This window comes from Heptranchias perlo, chromosome 3 (assembly GCF_035084215.1).
Source record: "Heptranchias perlo isolate sHepPer1 chromosome 3, sHepPer1.hap1, whole genome shotgun sequence".
Classification (NCBI taxonomy): Eukaryota; Metazoa; Chordata; class Chondrichthyes; order Hexanchiformes; family Hexanchidae; genus Heptranchias; species Heptranchias perlo.
Genome location: NC_090327.1, coordinates 13,450,252 through 13,466,290, shown reverse-complemented (window position 1 = coordinate 13,466,290; position 16,039 = coordinate 13,450,252). Strand labels below are relative to the sequence as shown.

Here is a 16,039-nt window from a genome sequence, read left to right as displayed (position 1 = left end):
ATGGTCTGGATGAAGGTGCTCAGGGGGAGGGGGGCTGGGTCGAGAGATTGGGACTCGGGGCAGGGGAGAGGGGGTGATGAGTTGGGGGCTCAGGAGAGAAAAGGAAACTGGCGATTAGGGATCGGGAGATGGCTTGGGGGGGTGTCAGAGATTGGGAAACAGGATCTTGGAGAAGCGAGGCAGACTACGGAAAGGAGGTCGAAGAGGAATGGAATAGGATGGGATGGGTGGGGTGGGGCTCAGCATTTCCTGCCGAGCCAGGAGCAGCAGCAAAATGGTGAGTGGGAGCGGCACCGAGAAACAAGCAGCCAGTGGAGGTGAATGAAACCTGAGGACCTTACTGTGGGTAAACAGTAAAAGACTGTTTCCATTGGTAGACAAATAGGGAACAAGAGGAAGAAGATTGAGGATTTTCACTTCACTCAGGGAGCATCACAAGCATCACAAGCTCCAATACATGGAGGAGATGTAGGAGGGCCAAGTATGGCCAGCAACTGCCCATAGTAGCGCTGTGGAATTGGGAGCACTCCTGCTTCTCCATGCTCCACAGAAAGGAAGTAAAAATAACTTTCCCTACCATATCATTAGTAGCCTCCAGCTATACCATTAAGGGACGCAGTTTAGGCTGCAGTAGAACTGGAAAAGCTAGTTGAAGCTTGCACAACGCATGCTCCACCTAGTTTTACACGCATTTTGCAGGAAGGCCCTAAAACAGGCGCAGGACACTTCTTTGCATATTTAAATTGACCAACGCTTAAAAACAGTGAGGACTAATATGGCAGATTAGGTGCAAGATCTCACATCCAGAAATTGGTCTACATTGCGCCTGTTTTACACCCAAAAAACAGGCAAAACAGATACCAATTTCTACCCCAGTGTGTCCAAATAAGTTTTGCCGAATGTGGCCCAGGCTAAGTGTCATGACGTCATGATACCTCTGGTTTAGATCAAGTGCGCTACAGGTTATTGGGATTTTCAGCGATTCGAAACTGAAATGCGGTATAATCTCAGCAGGTCATCCATATTTGTAATGAGGTATGGGTTTCAGTGCATGCTACACATTTCATAACATTCGTGTTTACTTCCTTCACTATAACTAGTTTCCTTCTGCAAAAATTCTGTATTTTTTGCCATAGTTGAAATATTTTGCTACTCTCATTAAGACAGCCAAGCCTGAAATATTGTAGCCATTGTCCTGCAATGATGTACCATTTTCAATTGTAACTTTGCACATTTGTGACAAACCAACTTTTATACAATTTGTTAAAGACTATTTACAATTGTGGCAAGAAGCAACATAATTGCAGATTGAGAAACTTAATATGCTCACAAAATCTGTGCAATCCACTTCGAGTTTGCACAAGGCTCATTTACAATATTTCAAATGTTTGTCACAGGTGCTTTAAAAACTATGAGCAGATTGAATAATTTCAAAATGACTATTTATTAGTCTGCTCCTGATAATTAAATTTTTTGATAAAATATTTGAATTACCCAAAAAAAATGCAAAATGGGCATTCAGCAATCAAAAACATTCAAATGGTCAGATAATTCAAATTAACAAACTTTGGTTTAAAGTAGACTATATTTCAATTAAAAAAAAGTACAACATAGATAAAAACAATTATAAATCTTGGCTGCAAATACCTTATTTCTTTTATTGTTGGTGTGGTCAGTCAAACTATCCGACCCAGAAGAAATCTCTGCAAAAGTAAGCAGTGCATTTAAGCAAACAAAACCATATTTTAACAAAATTAAAAGTATTCTCAGGATGTGGGCGTTGCTGTCAAGGCCAGCCTTTATTGCCCTTCCTGACTTGCGCTGAGAAGGTGGTGCTGGGCTTTCTTGAATCCCTGCAGCCAGTGTGATGAAGGTGTTCCACAATGCTAATAGGTACTGAAGCTGTTTGATACAAATGAGTGGCTTGGTAGGCCACTTCAGAGGGCAGTTATAACCAACCATGTTGATGTGGGTCTGGAGTCACATGGGCCACATCGTGCAAGGAATGCAGGTTTCCTTCCCTAAATGACATTAGTGAACCAGTTTAGTTTATTATTTTCTGATATTTTCTTCATTTCCAGTTTTTTTTAAAAAACTGAATTCAAATTCTCAAACTGTCACGGCAGGATTTTAACTCACGTTTTCTGGATTATTAGTCTACTAACATAACCACTACGCTACTATACCCTAGTTTCCATGAATTTTAAAAGGTTCGGTAGCTCTGCTAGTAGTTTGGCGGTAAATGCACTAGTTGATGTGGCTCCGAGCTTTAAATACCAGAAAGGTTCAAGTTGAGCCCTTAGTCTGTGCTGAGTTAGCCAATTTTAGCTAGACAGCAGGAAGAACACTACAGTGGGTCTCAGTATTCTAGTCCTCTAGATATCAAGGCCAGCATTCCATAGGAACATAGGAACAGGAGTAGGCCATTCAGCCCCTCGTGCCTGCTCCACCATTTGATAAGATCATGGCTGATCTGTGATCTAACTCCATATACCTGCCTTTGGCCCATATCCCTTAATACCTTTGGTTGCCAAAAAGCTATCTATCTCACATTTAAATTTAGCAATTGAGCTAGTATCAATTGCCGTTTGCGGAAGAGAGTTCCAAACTTCTACCACCCTGCGTGTGTAGAAATGTTTTCTAATCTCGCTCCTGAAAGGTCTGGCTCTAATTTTTAGACTGTGCCCCCTACTCCGAAAATCCCCAACCAGCGGAAATAGTTTCTCTCTATCCACCCTATCTGTTCCCCTTAATATCTTATAAACTTCGATCAGATCACCCCTTAACCTTCGAAACTCTCGAGAATACAACCCCAATTTGTGTAATCTCTCCTCGTAACTTAACCCTTGAAGTCCGGGTATCATTCTAGTAAAGCTACGCTGCACTCCCTCCGAGGCCATTATGTCCTTCCGAAGGTGCGGTGCCCAGAACTGCTCACAGTACTCCAGGTGCGGTCTAACCAGGGTTTTGTATAGCTGCAGCATAACTTCTGCCCCCTTGTACTCTAGATATGAAGGCCAGCATTCCATTAGCTGCCTTGATTATTTTCTGCACCTGTTCATGACACTTCAATGATTTATGTACCTGAACCCCTAAGTCCCTTTGGACATCCAGTTTTTAACTTTTTACCATTTAGAAAGTACCCTATTCTATCCTTTTTTGATCCAAAGTGGATGACCTCACATTTGCCACAGTTTTGCCCATTCACCTAATCTATCAATATCGCTTTGTAATTTGTAAGCATTCCACTAGCCTTTTTGATTATTTTCTGTACATTTTTAATTCAGATCCAAATTTGGTTACAATGGCCTGGTCAATTTCAGTTAATTTCATTGAATTAATTTGTTGGTTCAATCCACTACATTTTTTATACTTGAACCAATATTTTATCAAATTAAATTTGAAGAGTGACAGTATTGAACTATTTAGAATGGCTGCATATACCTACCATCCAGATTTTCAATAGGCAATAATCCAAACTCGCCATCTTGTCTGTTGTTGTATTGCCCTGATAATCGATGTTGTGGATTTACTTCCGAGGAGGAAGAACTAAATTCATCCAAGTGCTTTTTCATTATATCTGAGATACAGTGAGCATCAATGAAGTCATCGACATTTTCTCTGTTTAAAAAAAAGTTAGTAATGGTAGAAAATGCAATCACATCAGTTCAGAATATTTTATTTGTTTTAAAAAGTGCTTCATTTGTATCATAAAATGAACAAGCTATTGACCATCACAGGTTCAATAATGGTTTACTATCAAAATTTTAAACTCTTCCCCCAAAGTTTCCTCCTTACTATTCCCAAATGCGCCAGGCAAAACACCTAGCATAAAGAATTCCGATGGTACTCTTCAGCTAGGACTACTAGATGAATTTGGAAGGTCTTGGAGAATTGCCATAGCCCATGGCGAAGAGCATCCCTTTTGTTTATGATTAAGTAACAAAGACACTGAAGACAGCATTAGAGACGAGATATTCGGTGCACTGCAAAGAAATCGCTGGCTACTTTATTGAATGGCTTTTTTGTAGCTTCAGTGCACATAGGATTATATTCTGGTTTCTGTTAGCTCTTTCTACAAGGAACAGGAATACACATTTCAATCTGGCAGCTGAGTCAATTAATATGCACCTGAGTTTTGATTATGGTCAAATAATAGAATTTAATAAGTTAATTGCTTACATGACCAAGCATTTTATTTTGAAGCTTCCGAATCATAAGGGGTTTCCAGTCTTGTTCCACAAACAGTGTCTTTGAATGTTGCAAAATAGCATCCTATTTATGCAGTTCAAGAAATTAATTTGTTAATGTCTTTTGTTCTGATACATCTTCATAGGATCTTGAAAGATGTTGGTAAAACCCTCTTTGCACAGGTCAAAACATCAGGGTTTGCCACAAAATACACTTTTTAGCAAAATTGATGCCCATGAGATTAAAGGGGCAGTGGTAGTATGGATACGAAATATATTGAGACAGAGAGTAGAGAATGGTTGTTTTTCAGACTGGAGGGAAGTATACAATGGTGTTCCCCAAGGGTTGGTATTAGGACCATGCTCTGATATATATTATGATCTGGATTTGGTATAGGGGACATTATTTCAAAGTTTGCAGATAACACAAAACTTGGAAATGTAGTAAACAGTGAGGAGGATAGCAGACACTTGGGAACAACACCACCCGCACATTCCCCTCCAAGTCACACACCATCCCGACTTGGAAATATATCGCCGTTCCTTCATCGTCACTGGGTCAAAATCCTGGAACTCCCCACCTCACAGCATTGTGGGAGAACCTTCACTACATGGACTGCAGCTGTTCAAGAAGGCGGCTCACCACCACCTTCTCGAGGGCAATTTGGATGGGCAATAAATGCTGGCCTTGCCAGCGATGCCCACATCCCATGAACGAATAAAAAAAATGAAATTTAATGCAGAGTAGTGTGAAGTGAAGCATAGCATTTTGGAAGGAAGAATGAGGAAAGGCAATATAAACTAAATGGTACAATTTTAAATGAACAGAAAGACCTGAGAGTTCACATACACAAATCTTTGAAGGTGGCAGGACAAGTTGATAAGGCAAATAAAAAAGATCCTTGACTTTATAAATAGAGGCATAGAGTACAAAAGCAAGGAAGTTATGCTAAACCTTTATAAATCACGAGTGAGGCCTCAGCTGGAGTACTTTGTCCAATTCTAGGCACCACAATTTAGGAAGGATGTGAAGGTTTTGGAGGGTGCGGAGAAGATTTACTAGAATGATACCAGGGATGAGGGAACAGTTATGTGGAGAGTCCAGAGAAGCTGGGATTGTTCTCCTCAAAGTTGAAAAGGTTAAGGGGAGATTTAATACAAGTATTCAAAATTACGAGGGGTTTTGATAGAGTAAATGAGAAACGGTTTCCGCTGACAGGTGGGTTAGTAACCAGAGGACACAGATTTAAGGTCATTGGCAAAGACCCAGAGGAGATGAGAAGAATTTTTTTTTAAAACGCGAGTTATGATCTGGAATGTATTGCCTGAAAGGGTAGCAGAAGCAGATTCAATAGTAACTTTCAAAAGGGAATTGGATAAATACGTGAAAAGGAAAAATTTGCAGGGCTATGGGAAAATAGCAGGGGAGTGGGACTAATTGGATAGCTCTTTCAAAAGAGCCCGCACAAGCGCAATGGATTGAATGGCCTCCTTCTATGCTGTATGATGCTAATCACACAGCTATTGCTCCAGCCAGTTGAAAGCAGGTTAAAAACTGTTACAGATAGCATGAAAACACATGGAGAACCTATGAGAAAGACTGTCCCAAACCTCATTTCCTCACTGCAAGCACCAGAAAATTGTTCCTGAAAACTGTTGGGAGTATCAGATGCCCAACCAGTTCACTGATGTCCTTTAGGAAAGGACCTGTCATCTCTACCTTGCCTGGCCTATAAGTGGCTCCAGTTGCACACTATATTGATGACTCTTCATGCCCTCGGGTGTATGAAGGAGCAAAGAAAAAAGGCGGCAAGCAATTCAACCTACACTCATCATGTAGTGACTGTAATCTGGAGTTGGTGGGAGAAGAAAATAACATGTTTGCCACAATACATAGAGAGTGAGATAATTTCTCCCTCTTAAACCCTTCGTTCAGGGTGGCAGTGTGCCAGCATGACCTAAGAGGGAAATGACCTATAGGGGAGAGGGAGAATACTAGCATGAACTGAGGGAAGGGTAACGAGTGTTTGAATGTACTGAGGAGAGGGTGTAACAGAGAAGAGTACCATTCTGAACTGGAGGGGGTTGAAAAGTGCCAGTGAGAGCTGAAAGGGTGTGGATGAGTGCATCGGTGTCACTGCAACTTCTGTAAAAAGAATGTTAGAGCAATTAAAAAATTTGGCAACAGAGCCTACCAATACATATCAACAAGAGCCCAAAGATTCTCTGCAGGAAATGAGAAATTCCTTGCAATTTTTACCACAATCCTCTGCAATAGAAGTGATGGAATGTTGCATTTGCCTGCATCTTAAGTTATGACAAGCCTTTGTCTCACTGCATTTTCAGTATAACTAGGCTTATATTCAGAACAGTTTTTGAGTTGTCAGCTTTTTTGAGGCTGTTAGCTTCCTTTGTTTTATAGGTGACCATTTGTATTCAGAGTACATATTCAGGACACCATACATTTGAATTCTTATTATATTTGTCTGCAGAAGTACATATCTGCATTTGTTTGCAGAAGCTGCAATTAAAGTTTTCAAAACATGGGAATAACCAGATACTTACAGTTCATCTTTAAAACTAAGGGCAAATTTTTTACAGGTTTCAAAATTCGAAACATTAGGCGGATGTGTGTCCGCTATGGAAAATCTTCCTTCTTCCAAGTATGAAGTTTGACTATCTGGAATTCTACAAGAAAAATATGAATTCACATTAAAATTACATAAAAATTGAATTACATTTGGTTAGGAGTAATAATGCTGTTATTTCAACATTTCAGAAAGAGAGGACAAAGCTACTGGCTTATGATATCATAAAGCTTTCAGAATAAAGTACACTTGCAACATTTGTTTAAAAATGCTGATGGTTCACAAAAGGAGTTGCCTTACGGTAAATGGTATTCAAACAGCGTTGACTCAAGACTAAGGTCCTATTATGCCAATATAGAATATTTAGTACTGATTAGTTTAAAACAGGGTGTCACTCTCTAAACCTCTCAAGTCAAACTGTCAAAAGAAAACTGTTCTTTTAAATTTGAGCAAATACAAATCTCAGACGTCTACTTGAAAGAGTTAAAGCTCAATTATGAGCCAGCTGGAAAGACAGTCACTAACATCATGAATAATAACTCATATGGTCAGGCTCACTCAAAGTTCTCAAAACCGGATCCTTCAGTAAAGGCATCAGCATTTCCATTTCATAGATTTTTTTTATTTTAAAGGGCATTTCAATCAAGCCAGTTAGAATCAATGACAAACAAATATGCATGGTTATACAAAGACCTCACCTGTTGCCTGAATCAGATTTATTTTTAGCAACTGTTGATGCAGCCACAGGGAGTCCAAAATTTGAAGAAACAGTGACATTTTCCAACATTCCACTGCTATTGCTCCTCACAGACTGCAACAGAAAGCTTGGAAATGTCTCATCCTCCAGATTCCTGACACTTTCCATCATGTCATAAGCATCTGATCTTCACCTGCAAAAGATTGAAATACATTGACATAGGTATATAAAATACATGATGGAAAACAGTGGAACTTCAAGACTTCATTACTACTACTTGTGCCGGCTTGGCTCAGTTGCAGCACTCTTACCCTTGTCAGAGGACCATGGGTTCAAGCCCCACCCACTGGGGACATAATATAGGCTAACACTTTGACAAATTTATTAAAGTTTTTTTTTGAGTGTATGGCCAGCAGGGTAGATAAAGGAGAACCAATGGATGTAGTATATTTGGATTTTCAAAAGGCATTCAATAAGGTGCCACATAAAAGGTTTTACACAAGATAAGGGCTCATGGGGTTGGGGGTAATATATTAGCATGGTTAGAGGATTGGTTGAAGGACAGAAAACAGAGTAGGGATAAACGGGTCACTCTCAGGTTGGCAGGCTGTAACTAGTGTGGTGCCGCAAAGATCGATGCTTGGGCCTCAGCTACTTACAATCTATATTAATGACTTAGATGAAGGGATCGAGTGTAATGTATCCAAGTTTGCTGATAATACAAAGCTAGTTGGGAAAGTAAGCTATAAGGAGGACACAGAGTCTACAAAGGGATATAGACAAGTTGTGAGTAGGCAAGAAGGTGGCAGATGGAGTATAATGTGGGGAAATGTGAAGTTATTCACTTTGGTAGGAAGACTAGAAGAACAGGATTTTTTTTAAATGGTGAGAAACTATTAAATGTTGGTGTTCGGAGAGACTTGGTTGTCCTCGTACAAGAAACATAAAAAGTTAGTAAGCAGGTATAGCAAGCAATTAGGATGGCAAATGGCATATTGGCCTTTATTGCAAGGGGGTTGGAGTACAAGAGTAAGGAAGTCTTACTACAGTTGTACAGGGCATTGGTGAGACCTCACCTGGAGTACTGCGTACTGTTTTGGTCTCCTTTTTTAAGGAAGGATATACTTGCCTTAGAGGTGATGCAGGAAAAGTTCACTAGATTAATTCCTGGGATGAGGGTTGTCCTATGAAGAGAGGTTGAGTAGAATGGGCCTATACCCTCTGGAGCTTAGAAGAATGAGAGGTGATCTAATTGAAACATAAGATTCTGAGGGGGCTTGACAGGGTAGATGCTGAGAGATTGTTTCCCCTGGCTAGAGAGTCTAGAACTAGGTGGCATAATCGTAGGATTTGGGGGGTCAGCCATTCAAGACTGAGATGGGGAGGAATTTCTTCACGCACAGGGTTGTGAATCTTTGGAATTCTCTACCCCAGAGCGATGTGGATGCCTAGTCATTGAATATATTCAAGGCTGACACGGATAGATTTTTGGACTCTATTGGAATCAAGGGATATGGGGATCAGGCGGGAAAGTGGAGTTGAAGTCGAAGATCAGCCATGATCTGATTGAATGGCGGAGCAGGCTCAAGGGGCCGTTTGGCCTACTCCTCCTCCTATTTCTCATGTTCTTATGTAGTACATACTGAGGAAATTGTTACAGGTACTGTCTTTCAGATGAGATGTCAAGCAGGTAACAGGCCCTTAGTTTAAGTGGACATAAAAGATCCCATACCACTAGCTGATAATCAAAAACTGCTCCCACTGTCCTAATCAACGTCCTTCCCTCAACCAATACCACCAAAAATAGATTACCTGGTCATTCATCCATTTGCTGTTTGAGACCTTGACAAGCTCAAGGTGGCTGCCATGTTTGCCAAATAACAGTGACTGTACTTAAATGTAATTTATTGGTTGTGAAGCACTTTGGGATTTGCTAAGGGCGTGATAAGACACCTTATAAATCCAAGTTTTCTTTTTATAATTCAGGCACTCTCCAGACACACTTTCTTGTGCCGCAAGTAAACACATGCTTATGAACCAGAACGTGACCTACACACAAACAATAAACCCCTTACATTGCTTATAGGTTCACTGAATAAAGAATGAGTCACCTCGTACACTCTGATACATGGGCAAATGACTCAGACCATGCATCTCCGGCTACAAACTACAAATCTGGTTTATTAATATAGAAATAGCAAAACAACAGCAGAAATGTACAAAACCTGTTTCAAAATAACAAAAATCTCAAAACTTCAATAATCTCTTGTAACTTGGAACATGATATTGTGAAGTAAAGATTAGATGTGAATCCAAATTCCCAGAGCAATTATACCAGCTGCAGCTCATGTCTGGCAAGCACAGGGTCACTCCTGAGCCTAGTTCTAGGAAAACAGCTATACCCTCTTCTTTGTTTTGAAGCCTCCCGATACGTGAAACAATCATAAATGATCAGGTCTACCTCCTTTTTGCAGCACAGTAAACAATATTAAGTGTTGTTACCTGTGTGGACTAACAAGTTAAGTGATCCATTCATCTCTGAAATGACAAGTGACACACCAACCAGCAATTCATATCCTCTGCAATGCAGAGACATTAAGCCAGCAGAGAGATAGACAGCAAAGAGATTCTCTCCCAGCATACAAAAAAGTGCTCACAAAACAGAACCAGCTCTGAATTCCCAAGAAATACCAGAAATCGTTTTTTAAAATGAAATTAAACAAGATAGATCCCTGGTTTGTCACATTCAGAACTCAAGGGACTAGGTAACAAGTAGAATAAACTGCACATTATGCAGTTTTCCCATCCAAGTTTCAAAACTGTTGATTGCGAGAATAGTTTGTAACTTCACTGTATTGCGCTTTGCGAGTTACTCTATCACGAGGAAGCTGTTACGTCAAATTAAATTGCTTAGACCACAGTGATTTACCTAAAGTAAAGCAAATTGGGTCAACCATTCATCTTGCACCTGCACTAATGAATTATGCCAGCTCATGGCAAGTGGCTTCTGCATAAACATCTGATGTATACCCTGGTTTATTTAATGCATTTTTAAAAATTGTTTTCCAGTTTTTTGACATCTTGGTGAGATATGACTTTTACAGGTGTCTTCCAGTAACTTGCGCACTGGTCATTGAAGTCTTCACAGCTTTGCCCTTCCCTTTCTCTACAATCACAACCCCAACACCCCCTCCCCACCTCCTCCAAGCTTTCTGTTGCTCTGACATTGACCTCTTGTGCACACCCCCTCTATTCACCTCACTAGTGGCGGTCAGGCCTTCAACTGCCTAGGCCCAATGCTGTCTATATCTCTCCCTAAAATCCTCCTCCTCCCTTAAAACCACTTCTTTGATCAAGCTTGAGATCACCTCTCTTCATAGTTCCTTCTTTGGCTCAGCATCCAGTTTTTTGATTGCACCCATGTGAAGTGCCTTGGCACATTTTTATAAGAAAGCAAGCAAGAAATTGCATTAACATACTGCCTTTTACTAACTCAGGGCATCCCAAAGCGCTTTACAGCCATGAGGTACTTTTGAAGTGTAGTCACTGTTGCAATGTAGGAAAAACAGCAGCCAATTTGCACACAGCAAGATCCCACAAACAGCAATGTGATAATGACCAGATAATCTTTTTTTAGGTGTTGGTTGAGGGATAAATATTGGCCAGGACACTGGGGAGAACTGTCCTGCTTCGAAACCGTGCCATGGGATCGTTTACATTCACCTGAGAAGGCAGACTAGGCCTTGGTTTAACGTCTCATCTGAAATACAGCACCACTGACATGGCATCACTCCCTCATTACTGCACTGGAGTGTCAGCCTGGATTATGTGCTCACATCTCAGGAGTGGGACTTGAACCCACAACCTTCTGACTCTGAAGCTATCGCTGAGCCATGGCTGACACCGTGTTAAAAGTGTTATATAAATGTTATGGTCAGTCCTGCTACTCACCAAGTTGCTTATTAGAATCTCTTGGTAACTGCTGTGTACATGGCAAGTGCTTAAACTCAGGCTCGGCAGCTGTCTAATGACCAACAGGAATCCATCTTTGGGAAGGGAGGGCACAGAAGAGGAGCAGGAAGAAAAAATGGTAGGCAAGAAAGAAAAGGGCAGATGCAGAGTTTCTGTGGCCAATTTTGTTCCAGATGCTAGATCTGACAAAGGAAGATTTGAATTGAGTCAACCTTGTGGCAGACCTGCTAATCTGATATGAGCCAAGCAGCACTAGGGTAGTAGAAATGAATGACTAGCCATCTTGAATCATGAATGGCACCTGAACCAGTATACCCATCACTGGGGGCTGGGACCACTGACTTCCAGATGACCACACAAACCAATATCCGAACAGATAGAGTGGTTGTGGATGGACAAGCAGGTCATGGATGGACCAGTCTTCAATGCTAGTAAGCTGCATGTTTTAGTTGGTTTCATTCCAGCACTAACCTGTGCACTTTGGAAGGGGAGCACGGGAGGAGGGTTCCCTAAGCCTTGGCTGAGTGTTAACCTATGCTATGACCTTAGGTAGGATGTGCACACCTCTTTTTAAATAAAGGCCTCAAACCATATCCTTGTATTCGAGAAAAAAGATTTAGCAGGCTGTATTCTAAATAGGATGAAATGGGAATTATAATCAACCTCAAGGGGAACTGAAGTCCTATTTCCCAGGCATGATACAAAAATAATTTCACCATGAATAGAATTTATAGACTTACAATGCAGATTATAAAAACAAAGAGACTTTTAGGGCAGGTTGGCTCCTGGTCCCCCCAGTGTCTCAAATTTAAGGTTCTCATCCTTGTATTTAAATCCCTTCATGGCCTTGTCCCTCCCCATATTTCTAACCTCCTTCAGCAACTCAACCCTCCACCCCAACAAACTCTCCGTTGACTCTGGCATCTTGTGCATTCCTTCCCCCAACCCATCAATGGCTATGCCTTCAGCCAACTAAGCTCCTCGATCAGGAATTCTCTCCTCTGTTCTAGCCAATATTTATCCCTCATCCCACATCACTTAAAAAAAAAATCACATTGCTGTTTGTGGGACTTTGCTGTGCGCAAATTGGCTGCACATTTCAACAGTGACTACACTTCAAAACTCATTCAGTGGCTGTAAAGCACTTTGGGGCATTCTGAGGTTGTGAGAGGCGCTATATAAATGCAAGCTTTTTCTTTCTTCTTCAAACGCATCCGCCTTTCCACCAAGACCTTCCTTAAAACCCACCTCTGACATAGCTTTTGGTGACTCCTTCTGGTTTGGCTCGGCATCCATTTTCAATTACTCCCCTGAAGCGCCATGGGATATTTTCATATTAAACACGTTAAGTAAATGCAAGTTGTTGCGGTTACGTCAGCAACATGAAATTTCATTGCTAATCGTAGTATCATCGTAGTAGAGACAACACAGGAGGAGACGGCCATTCGGCCAATCATGCCTGTGCCAACTCTTTGAAGGAGCTATCCAATTAGTCCCATTCCCCTGCTCTTTCCCCATAGCCCTGTAAATTTTTTCCCTTCAAGTATTTATCAAATTCCTTTTTGAAAGTTACTATTGAACCTGCTTCCACCACCCTTTCGGGCAGTGCATTCCAGATCATTACAACTCACTGCATAAAAAACTGTTTCCTCGTGTCACCTCTGGCTCTTTCGCTGATCACCTTAAATCTGTAATAAAAATAGAAAATGCTGGAAATGCTCAGCAAGTCAGGCAGCATTTGTGGAGAAAGAAAGAGCTAACGTTTCAGGTCGAAGACCCTTCGTCAGAACTGGAAGAAGTTGAATATTAAACAGTTTTTAAAAGTACAGAGCCAGGGAAAAGGGGGTGGTGGAGAGGAAGGGGAGCTCCAATGAAGCTCAACAGACGCTCGAGGAACAGCACCTCATCTTTCGATGAGGCACTTTACAACCTTCTGGACTCAACACTGATTTCAATAACTTCAAGTCAGAACCACTGCTCCCATTGTTTCAGACAGAGAGTGCTGGTAATGGTTCTGATATTGCCATTTATAGCTCCTCTAGACCCATCTTTTGTTTCTTTACTTGTCTTGTTACCACCCTCCTTGCCTTGCACCATCATCCCTTCTGTCATTTAATCACTCCTGCCCTCCACCCTGTCACAGACCTTCCCTTTTGTTCTTTCCTCAGCTCTGTATTTGCTTAAAAACTGTTTAATCTTCAACTTCTTCCAGTTCTGATGAAGGGTCACTGACCTGAAACATTAACTCTGTTTTTTTCTCCATAGATGCTACCTGACTTATTGAGTATTTCCAGCATTTTCTGTTTTTATTACAGATTTCCAGCACTCGCAGTATTTTGCTTTCGACCTTAAATCTGTGTCCTCTGGTTACCAACCCTTCTGCCACTGGAAACAGTTTCTCCTTATTCACCCTGTCAAAACCATTCATGATTTTGAACACCTCTATCAAATCTCACCTTAACCCTCTCTGTTCTAAGGAGAACAATCCCAGCTTCTCTAGTCTCTCCACATAACTGAAGTCCCTCATCCCTGATACCGTTCTAGTAAATCTCTCTGCACCCCCTCTAAGGCCTTGACATCCTTCCTAAAGTGCGGTGTCCAGAATTGAACACAATACTCCAGCTGAGTCTTAACCAGTGTTTTATAAAGGTTTAGCATAATGTTCTAGATTTTGAGCTCCATGCCTCTATTAATAAAGCCCAGGATCCCATATACCTTTTTAAAGCCTTCTCAACTTGTCCTGCCACCTTTAGAGAGTATGTGCACCCAGAGGTGTCTCTGTTCCTACTCCCCCTTTAAAATTCTACCATTTAGTTTATATTGCCTCTCCTCATTCTTCTTACCAAAATCTCCCTGTAACATTTACAGTATTAAAAGTTATTAAAAGATACTATACATTTTAGATTACACACACACACTTTTTAAATTTATATATATATATATCTTAATCATGCAATCAGAATTTTACATCAGGTGTTGAAAGTTCAAATTCCACTATGAAAAGCAATTGGGAGCCTTTATAGTGGAATAAATGCTTGAACTAATGTTGCAGCTTTTGCAATTAAGGATTCATTATTAATTAAGGATGCATTAAGGTTCATTAGAATATTTAGTTTTTATGGACTGCACATTTATTTTAATGTATAGAAGTTTCTCAGGATATTAAATGGGTGGAGTAAGTGTCCATGATGGTCTCTGGAATTCTAGCTGGCTTCTTCTCACTCGTGTTTTCCTATGATTTAGAATGCACTGCCTGAAAGGGTGATGGAACCAGATTCAATAACATTCAAAAGGGAATTGGATAAATACTTGAAGGGGGAACATTTGGAGTACTATGGGCAGGGGAGTGGGACTAATTGGATAGCTCTTTCAAAGAGCCGGCACAGGCAAGATGTGCTGCAGCATTGATTCTATGAAGCACAATCTTTAAAAGGTTCCTTCAATTACAGCATAAATATAGCACACAACATAATGTAATGTAAAGTGCATTGTAGTTACTACTGTAATGTAAACCGTATGCTTTTACAAACAGTTACAGGATATAACACAAAACTTTTCAACAGAGCTACCGGGGGAACATTATTGTTTTGGAACTAGTAATGCCTCGAACACAAAAAGCTCCGACATAAACCCAATGGAACATTAACTCGGGGAATGCTTACAGAAATGTACTGTTTTCGAGTAATTCTAGATAGAATACTTACTGTGATTTTACCAAAGTGCCTAAAGTCCTATTAGTTCTCCTACAAGACAGACGGCTCCTGGCTGCTTTCAAGTAGGCCCCAAGAGAAGAAATCCCAACTAACATTCGGGTCCCTCCAAAGCTGTAGCGGCGCAGGTTCCCGACTATTCCCCAGGATTTGGGTGGGGGTGGGGGGAGATCAATCCTTGAACAGCCGCGAGCCTTTTCCCACCGCCTTCCAAAACAATCGAACTCCCAGGAGGCGCGAGACCCTCAGCAGGCGCCTCGCGCCGCAGCTTGTCCGTTATCGCAGCACCAGGCCACCTGAGCGAGCGAGAGCGAGCGAGCGCGCGCGCCAACAGAACGTACAACTCTTGTCCGTTTGAGCGCGCGCCAACAGAACGTAGACCTCGAATAAACCGCCCCCCAACCGTCAAAAAGAAAAACTTTGAAGGCGCTTCCATCAACAACAGAACCAACACCCGTCGTAGGTCGCGCCAGCCTTCGTATGGGTGCCGGAACCACTTAGTCCTTCTTCCAGCACTTCTCCTCTGTGATACAAAAAAAGTTCCTTCTACTTACATGCAAAGAATTGAAGGCGTCCCAGGATGGATGAACTGTAACAAGCGAATTGTTTGTCCTGAGTACACAGAAGCATACTTAATGAAAACAACAAAAAAAACTCTCCGTCCTATCGGACAATATAAAATAAAAACTTCCGGTTTTGGGGGCTTGCGCAGTGAAAGGCCGGGCCGCGCGGATTGGGTCAAATGGTGACTTTCGGGAGAATAAAGGACGCATTTCGTGACAACGCGTTATCTAAACAGCGGTTTCTGTAGGCAACGCGGTGGTAACCACGCAAATGCCAGCTCAGATCGCATACAATGCACAACGCTATAAATCCCCATTT

At 41.3% G+C, this 16,039-nt stretch overlaps 1 protein-coding gene across 4 annotated transcripts in view; it reads right to left on the bottom strand.

Moving 5' to 3' along the window:
- Nucleotides 1–15,796, bottom strand: part of cep192 (centrosomal protein 192) — a 142,468-nt gene extending 126,672 nt beyond the window's left edge. The window contains exons 1-5 of one of the 4 annotated variants that reach the window (XM_067978190.1): nucleotides 15,712–15,796; nucleotides 7,477–7,668; nucleotides 6,756–6,878; nucleotides 3,449–3,621; nucleotides 1,648–1,703 (exon numbers count right to left, since the gene is read on the bottom strand). In XM_067978190.1, coding sequence (XP_067834291.1) covers nucleotides 1,648–1,703; nucleotides 3,449–3,621; nucleotides 6,756–6,878; nucleotides 7,477–7,646 — 522 coding nt within the window. In that variant the 5' untranslated portion in view covers nucleotides 7,647–7,668; nucleotides 15,712–15,796. Of the gene's footprint in view, nucleotides 1–1,647; nucleotides 1,704–3,444; nucleotides 3,622–6,755; nucleotides 6,879–7,476; nucleotides 7,669–15,151; nucleotides 15,582–15,711 lie in introns of those variants that run through there. The other 3 variants (XM_067978197.1, XM_067978187.1, XM_067978201.1) reach the window with 3 other exon arrangements.
- Nucleotides 15,797–16,039: the final 243 nt, after the last annotated feature.